At 40.1% G+C, this 17825-nt stretch overlaps 1 protein-coding gene across 2 annotated transcripts in view; it reads left to right on the top strand.

Moving 5' to 3' along the window:
• Ent2 (Equilibrative nucleoside transporter 2) overlaps positions 1 to 10596 on the top strand; it is a 1033466-nt gene extending 1022870 nt beyond the window's left edge. For both annotated transcript variants that reach the window (XM_068363488.1, XM_068363487.1), the window contains one exon: positions 7837 to 10596. In XM_068363488.1, coding sequence (XP_068219589.1) covers positions 7837 to 7926 — 90 coding nt within the window. In that variant the 3' untranslated portion in view covers positions 7927 to 10596. The remainder of the gene's footprint in view (positions 1 to 7836) is intronic.
• Positions 10597 to 17825: the final 7229 nt, after the last annotated feature.

The following is a 17825-nucleotide window of genomic DNA, read 5'->3' as shown; positions in this document are numbered from 1 at the left end:
GCCATCATTCTGAGTAGGACTAGGATACTTTCCCTGTTGGGGCCCTTGGTCTCGTAGTATTTTGCTTTTCCAACTATGGTTACAGCTTGGCTAGTAATTATGATAATAATAAAAAGAGGGAGGCATTTGCTATAGAGTAATAAGTTTGTCCATATGAAACAGGTAAATAGTATCAAATTCGTGTTTTAACAAGGATAAACTTCCATTTACTTTTTATGATCATTAAGACAAGTCACTTGTATGCTTTACCCTCATTCTGTTGACTGGATGCCTATTTTTTATTTATTTACTTTTCTGTAATGCATTTTAATCCTTTGAGTTTCTGTTTAAATCAAATGTCACCATCTGTAAAAAAAATAAGAAAAAATAATTCTAGACATATACTTCGTGTAGCATTTTTTTTGTCCAAAGGGAATTATCCTTAGAACCTTTCTTAATAGGCTAATCGTGAAATATTTTACCAATTGTTATTTTTCCTAAAATATTATTTTTGATAAGTCTTGACAAAAATTTTCAGTTTTGAATTAAAACCTGAAAATAAGTCAATGTTAGAAGAAACCTTACAGTGATTGCAAAAAGCAATTTCTAAGCTCAATAATTTGAAAGCCACAACTGAGAGCTTTAACCATAGACAGGTTTTACACCACCCAGGAATCTGAAAGGATTAATGACTTCAGATGAAAATTTAATTATTTCCACAAATTTTTTTCTTCTAAATATACACTTTATTTCTATGAACCTCCCTGGTTCATATTGCTTCTTTCTCGAAGCCTGGCTAATACCAATGTTTTCCATAGAGCAAAAATTTCTCCCATTTTCTTTCCTTTCAAGAGGCTTTGGCCTCTTGTACAATATTAAGACAATCTAGAAGTTGATGGCAAAAACCTTGGCTTGGGTACATGGCAGATGCTTATTCTTTTCAGTCATTTCACTGTGTGCCATGTACTTAGTCAATACTCATTACCCAACTGCAGATTGTTAACTCTAGTTATTCATGTTATTAATTGTTATAAGGGATAACTTCTATCAGGTTTTTTAGCGTGTAATTACTGTGTGAATTGTTTTAGGGAGTTATATCTGGGCAATTCTTTTTATTTTGTGTTGGGACCAGTATTATAATTTAGATAATTGTTGTGAGGATTGCAAAAGCCTTGCCGTTCCTCTCAGGCTATAATTACAGTTTGTTCCGACACAAAGACTTACCTCGAAACACTTTCTTAAGAGGTTACTGGTAACTCCTCTCAGACGACCAGAGTTTTGTGTAGTTTACCCTACCCCCATGTTCTATAGTGACCTGATTAGCGGGAGAGAACGTGACCTGGGGGCAATGCCCAATGTAGGTCGCGTGGCTTTGAGCTTGACCCGGCAGTAAGTTTTCTGGTCGCGTCGTGTGTACACGACGCTCCTCAATTCTCTGTGCGACCCCCTTTGTGTTTGATACCACGTGCTTCCCACATGGTCTGGATTCCTTAGCGAGTGTTTAGTGCCTTACCTACGTTCTTCTGATATCGCTCCCTTGTGCTTTCCTAGTGTTTTAGTGCTTTCCCTTTGGCTTTCTTGTGTCTACGGTCCTTTGTGTTGTGCTATGGAGCACGCTCGCCGTTGTCCTGGGCCTAGAGCCGGTAAATCGTGTGGGGCTTTTCTGTCCAAGCCCGATGTAGACCCGCATACGTTGTGTACCTCGTGTAGGGGTAAAGCCCGTTCGCTGTCGGACAAGTGTTCCGAATGTGCCGATTGGACTGAGGTCCAGTGGGTGAAATTCGGCACCAAAAAGAAGAAGACGTCGAAGAGGTCGCCTAGGAAGTCTAGCTTAACTTCCCCTGCAACTTCGGCAGGAGAAGGGTCAGGTAGGGTCCATCCTTCATCCCCTTCCCAGAGTAGGGGACGAGGTTAGTCCAGGGAGAACAAGCTGTTGGCCCCGCTTTCCCAAGAGAGGGAATTTGTTGGCGATTCTTCGTTTGCTAAGGCAGTTCAGGCGCCTGTAAGTGAGTGTAGTGGGGGTCCGAGGGACGTGGCTCTCTCACATAGGGGCCGCGTCTCGTCGGGGGACCCCATGTGGTCTAATAGTGTCCCATTTTCTTCGTCAGATTCCTGGGTAGAAGTTTCAGGGACATCAGCGACGGAGGGCGCCATCGGCAGAGAAGAGTCCTCGCAAGAGGATCCATTGGCTTGGGACATACCGAGGACTGCGATGAGGTCCCCACTGGACATGGAGGAAGGCCTAAGCGAGTCCTTCCCCTGCTTGGCTGGCCTGTCGGGGTGGTTACCGCCGAAGACTTCGCTACAGGAGAGTCTCCCTATTCCATCTACGTCAGGGGTACGGCGTAGCCCGAAGAAAACACCGTCACGTGCTAGGTCTCGGTACGGGGGTAAGTCTTACTCGTCGGGACGTGACTCTTCGGCTTCTTCAAGCAGTGATCAGCGGAGACGCCAGAGGAGGAAGCGAGATCGATCTGTGCGGAGGAACTCCCCTTCGCGATCTCCCACAGGATCTCGGGACAGGATGAGTCCCCGTTCCCCTCCAACCAAAAGCAGGAGACCAGTCTCCCTGCAAGGGACGTGGGTTTTCGTACCAAGCAAAAACTTGAAAGACCTTTCTAGGTCCATTAGATCGACACCTGAGCGGGCAGGAGATAGTCCTCCTAGAAGGGCCTCCACGTTCCGCGCCAAGGAGTCACCAGATGAGCGGAGGACCGCGTGTTGCAGGCCTAAGACCCGTCCTGGAGACACTCATTCCGCCCAGCGGAGGGAGTCGTCGTCTAGGATGGGTAGCCTCGACAGGTCTCCCCATCGAGGATCTAGACAGGGACGTACACCTCCGTCGAGTCGTCGGTGACGGAGGACTCCGCGTACAGGAGAGTCCTTGCCTTAATTAGGGGTTACAACAACCCTATAGAACCCGCCCCTCAGGAGGAAGAACCCTGGACTTCGGGCCTGAACAGGTTCATAGCCGCCCCCGCCCAGAAAAAGTCCTCTCTCTCCCTTCCCGAGGCCGGTAACGGGGGGATTGGAAGGACTCACATCGATAGAGTCATAGCCCACAATAGCGACTCCTGCAGGGGCTACAGCTCAGCAAAGCTCTTACAGGGTTTGAAGTCGCAAACAAAGTACTACACTTTGGAAAATAGGCCGAACGGTGATTGCAAGCCCGAGGAAACCCTAGACATCCTGTGCCAGGGCATCTCCGACGAGAGGGCATCGTCAGCATCCACCTTCTTCTCCCCGTCCGAGTCGGCAATGATGGAGGAGATGTCTAAGGACTTGGTTAATGTGGCATCCTGGCTGGATTGGTGGGCCACCACCCTAGTAGGCACCCAGATCCCTACAGACTCCATGGAGCCTGCAAAACGGGAGGCTCTGAATGAGTTGCCGGGGTCAGGTAGCCGCACCCTTAAATTCCTGACCTTTCAGTCTTTAGCTCTCTCCGCAAACTGGATTCTACGGAGAAGAGACGCCCTAGTCAAGAACCTTCCCATTAAGATTCCCGACAGGGAAGCGAAAGCCTTGAAGAACTGCTCCGTCTGGGGGGAGCAGCTTATTCCTACGAAGAAGGCGGAGGGAGTCGTGGAGAAGTTGGCCAAAAAGAGGGAGCTACCTACCCTGAAGCCACAGACTGCGCGACGCCCCGTCTTCAGGAGGCCAGTGACGGAAGCACCCATGACCGCACGTTCCGCACCAACTCAAGGAAGGCGGGAGCCCTCGTCAGGACAGTGGCCTTCCTCTGCGATTCCCCCCCGAAGGGGATCCTCCTCTACCCCTCCAACGTATAGGAGTTCATTCTACTCCTCCAGAAGAGGACGGGCAGGCCGTTCCTCCCGTAGGAGATAAGATGGGAGGCCCCCCTCCCCTGCCCAAGCCTCAGGTAGGGGGATGCCTCAGACTCGCATGGCAAGCATGGAAGCTCCACGGAGCAGATCTGTGGACAGTAACAGTACTAAAAGAGGGCTACAGGATTCCCTTCGTGGAAGAGCCACCCCCTCTGGTTCCAGCAACACAGGCGAACTGGTTGGTGCCCAAAGACCTGGCGAAGAGAGCAGCGCTGGACGTGGAGGTCACGACGATGCTGCAGAAAGGAGCCTTAGAAGCAGTGAAATTCCCGGGTCCGGGGTTCTACAGCCGCCTGTTTCTAGTGGAAAAAGCGACAGGAGGGTGGAGACCTGTCAGCCCTCAACAAATTTCTCAGGAAAGTAACCTTCAAAATGGACACTCCAAAAACGGTCATGGCATCCTTGAGGGAGGGCGACTTTATGATTTCTATAGACCTCAAGGACGCCTACTTCCAAGTGACTATTCATCCATCGAGCAGGAAGTTTCTCCGGGTGAAGTGGGGTGCCCAGGTGTTACAATTCAAGGCCCTGTGCTTCGGTCTTTCAACAGCCCCAGGTATTCACGAGGGTCTTTACGACGGTCTCCGTATGGGCCCACGAACGGGGCATTCGACTCATCAGATACCTGGACGACTGGCTACTCCTTTCATCCTCAAAGGAAGACTTGAAACAGTAGGGCGAAGATCTTCTACAATTGTGCAAAACCCTGGGCATCGTGGTCAACTTGGAAAAATCGCAGCTAACCCCATCCAACAGGATGACGTACCTAGGAATAGTCCTGGATTCATTTCAGGTCAAGGCATTCCCATCCACGGACAGGCTGGACAACCTGGATCGAGTGCTCCTGCCCTTCCCTCTTGGTCGTCCCAGAAGAGCGAAGGATTGGCAGAGGTTGGTAGGACACCTGGTGTCCTTAGAGAAGCTGTACCTCACGGGAGACAGAACCTAAGGATGGTTCAATGGAACTTAAAAGAACATTGGAACCAGAAAAGTTCCCCGGACATTGTGGTGCCACTCCTGCAGGAGACCAGGAAAGCCTTGGAGTGGTGGCAGGATCGGTCACACACCCTAAGAGGGATGCCACTATCCTCCCAACCTCCGGAGGTCCTTCTCTTCACGGACGCATCGAAGGAAGGGTGGGGAGCCCATCTCCGGGAAAAGACAGCAAAGGGGACGTGGTCAGAAAGGGAGAAGTCCCTACACATAAATGTCCTGGAAATGAGAGCGGTCCAAGAAGCCTGCAACCACTTCGAGGAGGACATGAGAGGGCACTCGGTGGCCCTAATGTCAGACAATGCAACGGTGGTGGCTTACGTGAAGAAGGAGGGGGGACTGAGATCAAAGGAGTTGTGCGAACTAGCCCTTCAAATCCTGAAATGGGCTGAACAGAAGGACATCATCCTGACGGCAAGGTTCATTCCGGGGAAGAACAACGTCCTAGCAGACAGCCTCAGCAGGGCGGGGTAAGTGGTAGCGACAGAATGGTCCCTACACCCACAAGTGGCAAGCTACATTATCCAGATGTGGGGATCCCCGGTAATGGACCTGTTTGCAACAAGGTTGAACGCTCAACTCCCCGTATTCTGTTCTCCTGTCCCAGATCTGAAGGCGGCAATGGAAGACGCCTTTCAGCACAAGTGAGACGGTCTAGACGTGTACGCTTTCCCCCCTTCTCCCTGATAAGACAAGTCCTCAACAGGGTAAGGGCAGCAACCAACCTAAGGATGTCTTTGGTAGCACCTTGGTGGCTGGAGAGAGAATGGTTCGCGGACCTAAAGAACCTCACCGTTCTACCTCCTTGGCCTCTGCTCGACAGGTCAGACCTATTAAGACAACCACACTTTCAGCGGCTTCACAGAAACCCGCAAGCCCTTCGTCTTCACGCCTGGAGGTTATCCAACGACTCCTGAAGAAACAAGGGTACTCCGGCAAGACAGCCAAGAGGATGTCGCTGTACCTGAGGAAATCATCCACAGCCGTCTACCAATCTAAGTGGACGGTATTCGTTAAGTGGTGCAGGGACCAGAAGATAGAGCCCTTAGAAGCGTCAGTGCCCGTTATAGCAGACTTCATGGTACATCTCAGGGATAAGTTAGCCATGTCAGTCCCAGCGATTAAGGGAGTTCGGGCGGCCCTGGGTCAAGTCTTTCTTCTCAAGGGCATAGATCTAGGCTCCTCCAGGCATATCTCCATGCTTATCAGGGCTTTCGAACAATCATGCCCCCCTTCCGCCCCTTGAATCCCGTGTTGGGACTTGGCGCGAGTCCTAGATATGCTACGGAAACCACCATTAAAGGACATTGTTGACAAGAATCTCACGTTCAAGGCGGTCTTCTTGCTAGCATTAGCCTCAGCTAAGAGGGTGAGCGAGCTACACGGACTGTCATTTGAGGTGGAGCACTCTAGGGGATGGAAGGAGGTAACCTTTAAGTTTGTCCTATCCTTCGTCGCCAAGACTCAGAACCCCTCGGTGTGGGATCCGAGGTTTGAGAGCTTTTCTATTCCGGCAATCCCAAATAAAGGAAACCTGGAGGACCTAAAATTGTGCCCGGTCAGGGTAATTAGGAAATATCTTAAGAGAACGACAAACCTCCGCCCGTCTATTAAGAATCTCTTCGTCTCATGGGATAAAACGAAGAAAAACATATCTAAGAATACAGTTTTGTTCTGGCTCAGGCAAGTGATCATGCAAGCCTACTCAAAGGAAGGACTTCCAACACCAGGGAAACCCAGGGCTCACGATGTTAGGGGCATTAACACCTCCCTAGCATTCGAGAAGAACAGGTCGGTAGCTCAGGTTCTTCAAGCGGGAACTTGGTCCAACCAGTCGACCTTCACTGCACATTATCTCAAGGACTGTACGAGAAAATCCCTAGATGGGTTTTCCATCGGGCCGGTCATCTCAGCCCTTCATTCGGTTTGACGGCTCAAGCCCCAGGCTCAATCGCGAAACATAAAGCATCTAGACACAAGGATCTGAGTTCTATTTTTTCCCTTTTTCTCACTTTTCTCGTACTATCAGTCGTCCTCAGGAATATCGCTCATTACACAAGTCTAAAATTCGCCAATATCAAGCACAACGAAGACATTGCAGAAGGGTAAGTGTTATATCACACTTAATGAGTCACCGAAGACATTGCAGAAGGGTAAGTGTTATATCACACTTAATGAGTCTCTTGTGTAGTTTATCCTACTGTCCATCGGGGTCTGGGGCTAAGGGCACTCCCTCCTCCTAAGGTGTAAGTCTCCTAAGAAAGTGTTTCGAGGTAAGTCTGTGTTGGAACAAATCACAAATTTTAAGTAATTTGTATTTTTCCTAACATACTTACTGAGACACACTTTTGAGTTATGGCCCCCCCAACCGTCCCCGCAGTGCCTCACTGACCTCGAGTATTGTTCCTTACATAAAACTTACTGCCGGGTCGAGCTCAAAGCCACGCGACCTACATCGGGCATTGCCCCCAGGTCACGTTCTCTCCCGCTAATCAGGTCACTATAGAACATGGGGTTAGGGTAAACTACACAAAACTCTGGTCGTCTGAGAGGAGTTACCAGTAACCTCCTAAGAAAGTGTTTCTCGGTAAGTATGTTAGGAAAAATACAAATTACTTAAAATTTGTGGTATAATCATTTCACAATTCTGTCCTATATGTCTTATAAGTGTATAAGACCTAAATAATCATAGTTTAAGTTTCTGTGGGAGTAGCTCTTATTTTTTTATCCCTGGCTTATGTCCTGACAGAGATGCATAGGTGTGTCCTGATGGCATACTGTATACTTTCAGGTGAATATTAAAGACAGAGCATTTTGTAGATTGATCCCACCGAACACTGTCTTGTTAAACTAACACTTATTTCAATATTATCTTCATGTCTTGGCTAACCTGCCTAGCAAAGATTGACATTCTTAGGAAAAATAACAGTTGTTCCTTTATGAACATTACTGTATATTTTACTGTGAATACAGTACAAGTAACATAAGAAATTATTGAAATATTTTCATTTTTCAGATTGCGTGTACATGGGCTGTTACAAAAATTTCCTTTGAAATCCCAGGGTATGAATTCCCAATGAGGAACTGCACTGATCGTCTTAGCTAGAAGGAGGAAATTATGAATGTAGAGTTTTTACAGTGAAATTAGGTGTAGTAAGATTAAAAGCCTGATGTTCAAATTGGGAATATCTCCCATGCAAGAAATCTTGAATTCTCAAGGCTTTTCTTCAAAAATGTACTTTTTTAATGTAATAGTTTGTGTTAACATTATCAGACTTAAAAACTTGCCTTGCTGAGAATATTCCAGAATTTTTTTTTCATTAAAAAGTGTGAAATGTTATACTGTTATAAGTATGTATCAACACTAAATTGTCTTTTAAAGCATTGCCTCTGTATATTATGTTGTTGCACACTAAGAAACTGAAGTTGAAATAATTTTTGAGGATACAGCATATATATAACCCATATGAAGCAAGTTATTGTCAAGGCTTTTTTTTATTAAAGAAAGAAAAAGTTTGTGATGTAAAATGTAAGCTACTGAAATTTTGTACAGATGTATAATTTGCTCCAGTTCCACTTTCCTAACAGCATGAGAGAAATGATAAAACTAGGCTTTGTAAACTAAAACCTTGGATTACAGTTATTGTAATATTGCAGAATCTGGGATTTGTGCATATTGTGCTAACTTTAGCCTCTCATACTATAGATGAATTAACCAGACTCCTCTGTGGGCTTTGGAATTCTGTTAATGTATAATTCCTAAACAGAAAATGAGAATTTTCATTAGCTAAATATCTCATAGGTAACAGCTGTTTGACATTGCTGACCATAGTGTGCAATAGTTACATTTTGGTTGAAGCATTTATGATAAATCATAGCAAGGCTTCCTTTTCATATAAAGTAATTAAATCCCGAATATGTCATACATAAACTAAAATTGACGTAAACTCTTACTTTGGAATTGGTGTTTGACCTTGAATACATTTCACTGCACCATATGTAATGTATGATAAAAGGAGAGTTGCAAATACACTTGTGAAAGTCTTTGGCAAAAAGCTCTTGTACAGTGCTATGAACATGTAAATACTTTAGATTAGTGAGTTATGAAAATGGGTAGCAGATCTTCACAAGTATAGGAGGACAGTTGTATAAAGGTTTTGCAGGTTTTAAAGATTAAAATCATTTTGTACTTGTATATTTATTGCCATGATGTTGAATCTTGTGAGTAACAGTATAATTAAAAAGTATGATATAGTTTTCTTATGAATGAACCCCAAAGCTATGTGTATGATACAAAATGACTGAATTATGATATCAAACAATAAACATATACACTGTACATTTAATCAAATGTTTATGGTAATATATCACTCTTTTTACAGCCATACTATAAATGATTGATGAAAGTTTTAACACCCAAGTGCAATGTCTTTTACAGATACAGTAACTAATTTTTTGAAATTTATGGATTAGGCAAAAGATCCTATGGTGTATAAGTCAAATGAGTTTAATCTGTGTATATTTAGGATTCTATAATAATTTAACCTCAGGTCACAAATAGTTTTTTATCACTGATTCTTTTTTATACAGATCATCAACAGCTGTTAGTATAGAGACAGTCATAATTTTTCTTTTTAATTCACGATGGGGATTGATTATGATTACATTTTGTGTATTTGAACCAGTTACTTTATTGTAGTTACTGTTGGAGTTCTGTGTTTTTATGTGTACATGTACAATTAAGTTCTAGCATGTCACATGTAAATATTTCAAGGAAAATATATATTCTTCTGTCTCTTTCTTTTTTTCGATCTAGATGAGTCAGTGTCTAATGAAAAACGATCTTCATTACAAAGTTATAGATATTAATTTTGATATTGTAACTGGTTTAACATTTTACTTGCTACTGTACATGTAAGTTTTATTGTGTTTCTTTTATTTCATTTCCAAGTGGGGAGCTTTAATACAAACTGATTTGCTTTTATACTATGATTCATTTGCTTTCAGTATCAGGTCAATGTGGCTATCTTCCTTGTCTATATAATACTGTACTAGAATATTAGACTTACCCATTACCAGGAATGAAGTTTAACTGTTATTTCATTGGTTTGACTACAAGTTTCAGTAGCTTGTGTTTAGAAGCCTTCTGAAGTGCATTGAGCATTGCAAGTTCAAGGTAAATCATACAGCCTTTAGACATGAGTGCATTTGTAGCACTGGATATTTTCTTTTTTTCGTTTAGTACTTACCCTTGTATGTATGAATCATATTTTTTATATGAAAGGAGTGTACTTCATTCACTTAAGTTTTGGTAATAACCAGGAAAAAACCATATGCTATTCAAGTGTGTTATTGCCCAAAAAGTGTTTCAGGGGAGGGTGCACAAAAATACATTGCATTATGTAAACCAGTGTTTTTTCTAAGTCATTTATAGGGAATTAAGTTTCACTACTTGTGTATGATTCATTGTTGTGCATCTGTATTACAAGATCTGTATGGAAAAATCAGAATCCTTCTTGTATTATACATACAGTTTGTTACTGCAAGGGAACGAACACAATCACATGTTAATTTTAATGTACACAAGTCCTTTCCTAGTAGTAATAGAAATTTTGAATAGGACTATTATTTATTGGTTATAGTTATTTTTATATGATTCTGACTTTGTATCATAAAGTCTGTACAAATAGGAATGACTCAGAAAACAGGTTTGATTTATTAAAGCAGAGTACAATCTCTAAGAAATTACTAAATACATTGTTCCTTGTTAATAATATTAGTAGTTTTATTTCCTAAAATGGCCTGATATTTTAATATGTATTGTGTGTGTTAATAGTGTATAAAAAAAATGGAAATTTTTGGGGGGGATTTTTCATCATATGAAAGGACCTGAAAGGTATGTGGATGCTTCTTGTCTTAAAAGTGTAAAGTTGGACTTTTCATACACATAAAATGGAAACAGTTACAAGTGTATAGTACCATACATTTTGCAATTATATTCTAGCCGAATGTTAGCCAGGATAAGCGTTCTGTTCAAATATTTCACATGGCAATTTTTTCTGGTGTCCTTTCTTATTTTGCTTTCTCTTTTTAGTTTTCCCTTTGTGTTATTTAGTGTTTGTTTGCATTATAAACTAACTTATGATTATCCTGCTTGTAATGTTTCTGATGAGACGTTAGTGCTATCTTTATTTGCTTATTAGGACTTAGTCCTACCTTATGCTTTCAGCCACTTTTAAGAGTTTTTATCTTTTGTATGATAACGAGTTTTCCTTGCAAAATCATGTCTTAGGATCTTTTTATCATTAGATTTTTGTAACATTTTAGGAGTATTTTTGTCTTTTATGTCTTGTTTAACATTTTTAAAATGGACTGGTTATGTTTTTTATGTACTTCCCTGTACCCTATAAATCTGTCAGTCTACCACAGTATTTATTTACATATGGGTACTAGATGCTTATCTGATATCTTACTTAGGAGTTGACTGCAACAATGAAGCATATGTGGCAGTTGAAGTAGCATGGAATTTATTTTGTTTAACTTATGGAATATCTGTGATGCTATCTGTTGCTGCCTGGTTATTTTAGGATCCACATTTAGTTCCCTTATATCTGCTGTTGACCGTATAATCCCTGTCGTCAAATGCTGAGATGTAGTTTGGATTTCCAGTTTTGTGTTACCTTGCTTAAAGACTGGCTCAAGAAAAATTTGTATGCCTCTCTGCTATTATAAATACTTTTATATTTTTTTATCTTTGGCATTAATTTTATGTAATGTTTTCAGTTTTATTTATTGTAATGTGTTATTGATTTTATAATTTATATTATTGGTTTTCTCCATATACATACAAACGAGCCTGGTTATACAGATAAGGTACCATATTAGGACAATGCCCAAAGAGAAATATCATATATCAAACTGCATTTAACATGTAAAGTTTAGGGGAATGTTACAAGTGACCTTAATGCACCCCCCCCCCCCTTATCAGCCTGTTAATTATGTTCTTTTTATTTCAAATATAATAGGGATATTGGTTAACCCCAACTTTGTCTACAAACAACCAAAATGTGATTGAAGACCCTCTATTTTTCATAAGATATCAATCAAAGCCTAAATAATGTAAGAAAAACAACACTGAATGCCAACAAAATGTATTCTGTACTAGCCATGATTCTAGTTTAATACAGGCAAAGTCATTTGCAGGTCATCATCGTTAAGAACCATCAACTCCAATGACAAAGAGAAAATGAGTATCAGAGTTCATAGTTGACCTAGGCCAGATAGATAATCAAGAGGCAGTTTTCCGGGATGATAATTGATGTGAAAATGATGGAAAAGGAGAGGCTGTTTGCAATGTTGTCAACTGCTGAAGATAGTTGGGATATGTATAAGTGGATCCTGTCGACAAAGAAGGAGGTAAGTATGGTCAGGTTTGAAAAACAATGAAATTGTCTGTCTTAAACATTGTTTGTGTTTAACTTTTTTTTTTTTTTTTTTTAAATTGAAGAGTTACATAGATCATACCTGCTTAACTGTCATTTTTTTATGTTCAACATCCGAAAGTTTATGGCTCTTCTTCCCTGGATTTCTTTTATTCTTATGGTTGATTGCCATCAGTTCCTAATTCTCAAGCATCTTGGTAACATGCTCTTGTCCGCCTCATGAAACTTGACTTTGTTCCACAATCTCACAATGCTCTAAACAGGAGAGAAGCTGGCTGGACCTCCAAATTTGTGATGAATTCTATTGCATTCTTTCTCTTGAAATTCATTCAGTACTTGCTCATTTTGTCTAGAGGAGTTTCAAGAACATATTTTGAGCAATCCATTTTAACCAATGATGACATTTGGTGTTCCTCTGTAGATGATGAATGTAGTACTGTATAATGAGTTCTCATACATGGTGCAACTACTCCTACCATCTATGTGTATTGTTATGGCAGCACCTTAATACATTGGACACAAGATAAGGATTTATGGCTGCACTGCCTTGCGTGTTGCTGCTTCCTTTTTCAGGGTGATATGCGCTGTGCAGTCCTGTTCTCGGGTAGTGATCCTATTATTAATACTCATTCTCCAGACCATAAGGTTGCTAACAAAGGTTTTCAGGGTAGTTGGTGGAATTTTACTGTTATTTAAGGTTGACGAGTTTTTATTAGATCTTGTATTGCTTAAATGTTAAATTGTAAGGGGCATCAGCCTCGGATCTCCTATTGTCCTTAAAAGCATTGTAAAAGTGATAAATTCCTGAGCAACCTAAACAGTGACCAGGTCATGCCCCTGTATCAGCCATAACTGGCAAATAATGTCCCCCCGTAATTAAGTCTTCCAACTGTCTTATGGGCAATGAAGAGTTAATTTGGCTTATCCATTTACCTTAATACTAATGACTCCTTGTCTTTCATTGCTTCTTAGCACAATGTTCAGCTTCACTACATGGATGTGATAGAGTCTTTTGATGGTTATTGTAAATGTTACTTATATTCGAGTGGTAACTTGGACTAGAGATAGTGACACATAATTGCACAAGTACAGTCTCTCTAGATGTGCATGAATTACTGGTAATAGTATTAAATTTATGAATGTGCAAGTAATATTTGTATTTTAGGTGAATGATATTTGTATCTTTTTTTTTATGTATGTGTATGAACAATAGAATATTTAATAATGTGTATAAAAGTTTTTAATGCTTATAATTCTTTTAACAATGATTGATTTATTTACGTTCTTGATGGTATTCAATGCCCTACCCGGCCATAGCAGCTTTCCATATGGCAAAACACCATGTTCCATTCCATTTAATATACTGTATCCATCACAATCATGTTCTAGAAGCATCACATGATGGTATTATGATTTCATCATACTATGTAGGCTACTGTAATCACAATGCTAGGTATTAAAACATATAGCATATGTCGTTTAATTAACTAGACAGTAGTCAACAATAGCTATATTCGTTATTGCAACCAAAACGTGGGGATATACCTTACCAAAGGAAAGGAAGTATTCTGCTTTTTCTATTAAGTGATATGTGTAGGATCACTGGATGAATGACTGAAAATTTTGACTGTCATACTGTTATTTTCAAATTTCAACTCTTCCTTATGGCATATGGTCATTTGATATTCCTTTATTTTTAGATTTAGTTAAGAATATGTAAGTTTTTTTGGCAATTTTTCTTTGTATAAAGCATTGGAAGAATCATGTGAAGCCTTTGGACACAATAATTTCCAAGCAGGAGAAATTGTTCTTAAATGCATGAATTGAGAACTTATGACAGTAGAGGGGGCTGAAGAAGTTTGCTGTCATAGGCAAAGAGGAGCTTATTGGTTGACAACTTTACTTTAAGAAGAGTGTCGTCTTCAAAACTTCATCCTAGGGGCCAAGTTCCTGGGATGGGCTACTAACAGCTGCTGGAATTTTAATTATCAGCCCTGCTAAGACCACAGCAGAAGCAGCAGCATTGTCTTGGTATGACAGGAATCTACAAACTTATGGACATTGTCTGATCAGGCCAAATAAAGGGAAAAGAGAAATATCTAGTCTGTTCCAAATGTAAAACATGATATCTAACTTCTGGATGGAGTGGCAGATTGTGATGATGTTCTATCTTCATGGCACAAACTTTTGTTTTATCATAAATCTATTGGCAGTTGTCTAGTTGAAGATTTCCACTGCTAGCTCACACATGTTTGGATGTTATTCCTCCTTGGTTCCTATGGTAGATTTTAATGATGGGGTGTCTGTCACAACTTCAACGAATTTTCCCAAATAGACACCACAAACATTCAAATAACCAGGGAAATTGCCATTAATTTCAGAAGGTTGTACTGCTTCCTTCCACATATGATAGTGAGGCTGCTCTTACCTGTTAACCAATTAGGAATGCTCCCCCAGTGTGTGGCAGTACAACCGTAAAGAAAAAATGTCTTGAAGCTCTGGGAACATCACTATTGGAGAACTAATGGTGTTATCTCAAAGATGACAACAGAAAGGGTCTTTACATGTCCCATTGGTCCCTATTCACACTCACTCTTTAACCTTCTAGTTAACCTCCATTCACATTTCTTGCGTCTTGATCTCCAACCTCTTTTAATCTCAACTTTATAATGAAATATTTTAATGTTCCGTAAGTAGGAGTTGGGTTACAACATTCAAGGAAGTCTGCTGTAATGACATACGATCTATGTACTGTATATGTAAAGGTTGTAAACTAACAAACCCAACCATTAAATGGAAAAACATTTTCTTGTACCACTTTATTGATTGTGTGTGCATTCTACTTAATTTATTTGCATATCTGATTTGTCTACAAGTCTCATCTCTTTCACTTGGTCAATAATCCCATTGGGTTTCCTAATAGGCTCCTCAGTCCTGAAATGTTTTTACACAGCGTCTTATATTTAATCTGTATGAATATTTGTGGGTAGGGTGAATTCGTGGCTGTCTTTCCTTTTGAGAGTTAGCAAGTGGTCTTTCTTTTTTTTCACGGTTCCCCCTCTCGTATCTTGCATGAAAAATTAGGCATCTCTTTTCTTGATTCACAAGCTGTACCCATAAAATATGCATTGTTTTCATAAAGGAATGTACTTAGAATAGGGCTTGTGTAGTAATTATCTGCACCATACACACATATATATACCGTATATGATCTTCATTTAGATACTTATTGATCATAATTTCCACTACTGACCCTGAATGTTTTAGAAGTTAATGATCGATTACATTTATGTTTGCTCCTGTATACACAATGACATCCAATACCATTCCAGTTTGACAATCATACATAACATATATCTTTATACTGTGCCAATTCAATTTCCTTAAAAAATAGATGGCCTTTGAACAGATTCCTCGATCACTAATATTTTGAATGGTTGGAAGAATTAACACAATGATTTTGTATTATTGTCATAATGTTTAAAATTTCCAACAACTTATCTTCCCCATATGTTTGTAACAGAAACCTATAAATATCCAGATGTCTATTATAGCTCATGCATTTTGGAAATAAAGGTATCTGTTGACCAATAGTCACCAAAACAATGAACTAACGTAAGCCATGAGAAGGGTCAGAGTGAGACACACGAACATCTCTGTGAACAAAGCAGGCTTCCACCTTCTTGTCTTTTATTCAAGTCTCATCCAATTACTCTCTGCTTACGGTACTTATTTGTCTGGTCAACCATAATATTCACTACCTCTTCATCCATGGACAGTTAAAAAAAAGTCACTGTCATCAGGGTTGGGGTGGAAAAAAGATCACTGGAAATTCCTGCTGCAGCAACAAAATCATTTTTGGTTAGAATAACCCCCTTCATCAGTCCACCCATCTGATGCAGAAAAGGAGATGGTTCCAGAAAAATACTTCATTGTTTCCTTGAGAAAGCTCCTTTTTTTGCACTAGCAGTGGAACTGCCATTGTCATGTGACCCCTGCTGAGTTTGTTTGACCCATGTCCCCCTTCTGAAACCTACTCTACTGGAGTTCATGTTTATGCATATTGGTGTCATGATATCAATGTTACTATCAAGTGCTAAAATATAGTCCTTATTAAGATCATCATCAGGAAAGGGTTCATCTATATTTCTTTGAGAACATCTCTATATCACCAGGTAGTCCTTGCTCACCATCAATGCATCCATCAGATTTGCTTTCAGCATACTGTATTCATTATCTTCACCATATGTTCATGTAAAATCATTCTGGATTGAGTAATATGGTACACAAGGACGTCACTCTTGGCTGATCATCTACAGTCAAATCCATAGATGATGTGATGAGGAATTAAGTTGTACACAATCAGACAGCCAGTACAACTGTAAGTAAATACTGTACATGTAAGCCGTAAATTAAGGATTGATAATTGTTTCCTTTTATGAACGTTGATATCCAAAGGTTTACTAATTTGATAATTATACATATCTATGCATTGAGTACATTTGTTTATTTCAAAGTAATTTTTATGGATAAAAAAATTATAGGACTGTTTTTTTCATTGATTTCTTGGAAAGTGATGTTATTGGCCATGAAATACTATTGGTTTTGAAACTTAAACACAGATGACACCACTGTTCATACAAGGAGACTAAAACTAAAGCATTAGTAATGGATGTCATCCTTGTTCCCTTGGTGGTGAACCCTAGACAGCAGACATTTTCACATAGAATTTCAATCTGCTTTTAAAGTGTGCTGCCTGATTAATCTCTAAAATTAGAGAGGTGAGTGTCAATTTTGTGCTCTTAAAATTTAGGGAAAATCTTGGGTATATCATTCGCAGAAATATCTTTAGTAGAAAGCTGCCTTTGAGGAACTTCCATCAGGATGACATAACTACTGTATATCGCCCAAAAATAGATTTTCCCTATGTCAAAATCCATTTTCTGTCCATGTGACTGAGGGTGCTTAGAAAGATTTAAGACGGAACAATATTTTATTTTGAATTTGATTGCTTTAATGGAATGCATGGTGAGATAATTGAGAAACTCATTTGATAGTTTTTGAGAATCGGGATCTAGTATGAATTAGATATTCTAATCATTTCACAAGTTTTATTTTATGAAATACTGTATATATATATATATATATATATATATATATATATATATATATATATATATATATAATAAAAGGCAGGGTTGCTAACATTCATGCCATCAGAGGCTAAAAAGGAATTAGAACCAAAGTCGTTCATACCAGTGAGTATTACCCAACAGTAGGCCTACACCCTAACCCACCTGGCGACTGAATTGACAGCTTTTAATCAAATTACTCCTAAGGAGGGAATATGGGTAAGAAAATGAACACAATATCATGCTCAAACAGAAATAAATTTCTACCTCATATTGGGACGGAATCCTAGTCTTCAAGTGGAAGGCAAAGTTTCTATGAATAATGGATTAGCTAATTGTTAGGATAGTTGTTGACTTTTACTACTGGACACAAGAAATACAGTAGGCTGTAAGAATGAATGTAAATATAATAAACTGACCAATGTCATATT

This window comes from Palaemon carinicauda, chromosome 40, assembly GCF_036898095.1.
Source record: "Palaemon carinicauda isolate YSFRI2023 chromosome 40, ASM3689809v2, whole genome shotgun sequence".
In the NCBI taxonomy this organism is placed as follows: domain Eukaryota; kingdom Metazoa; phylum Arthropoda; class Malacostraca; order Decapoda; family Palaemonidae; genus Palaemon; species Palaemon carinicauda.
This window is presented reverse-complemented; position numbering and strand designations above follow the sequence as displayed.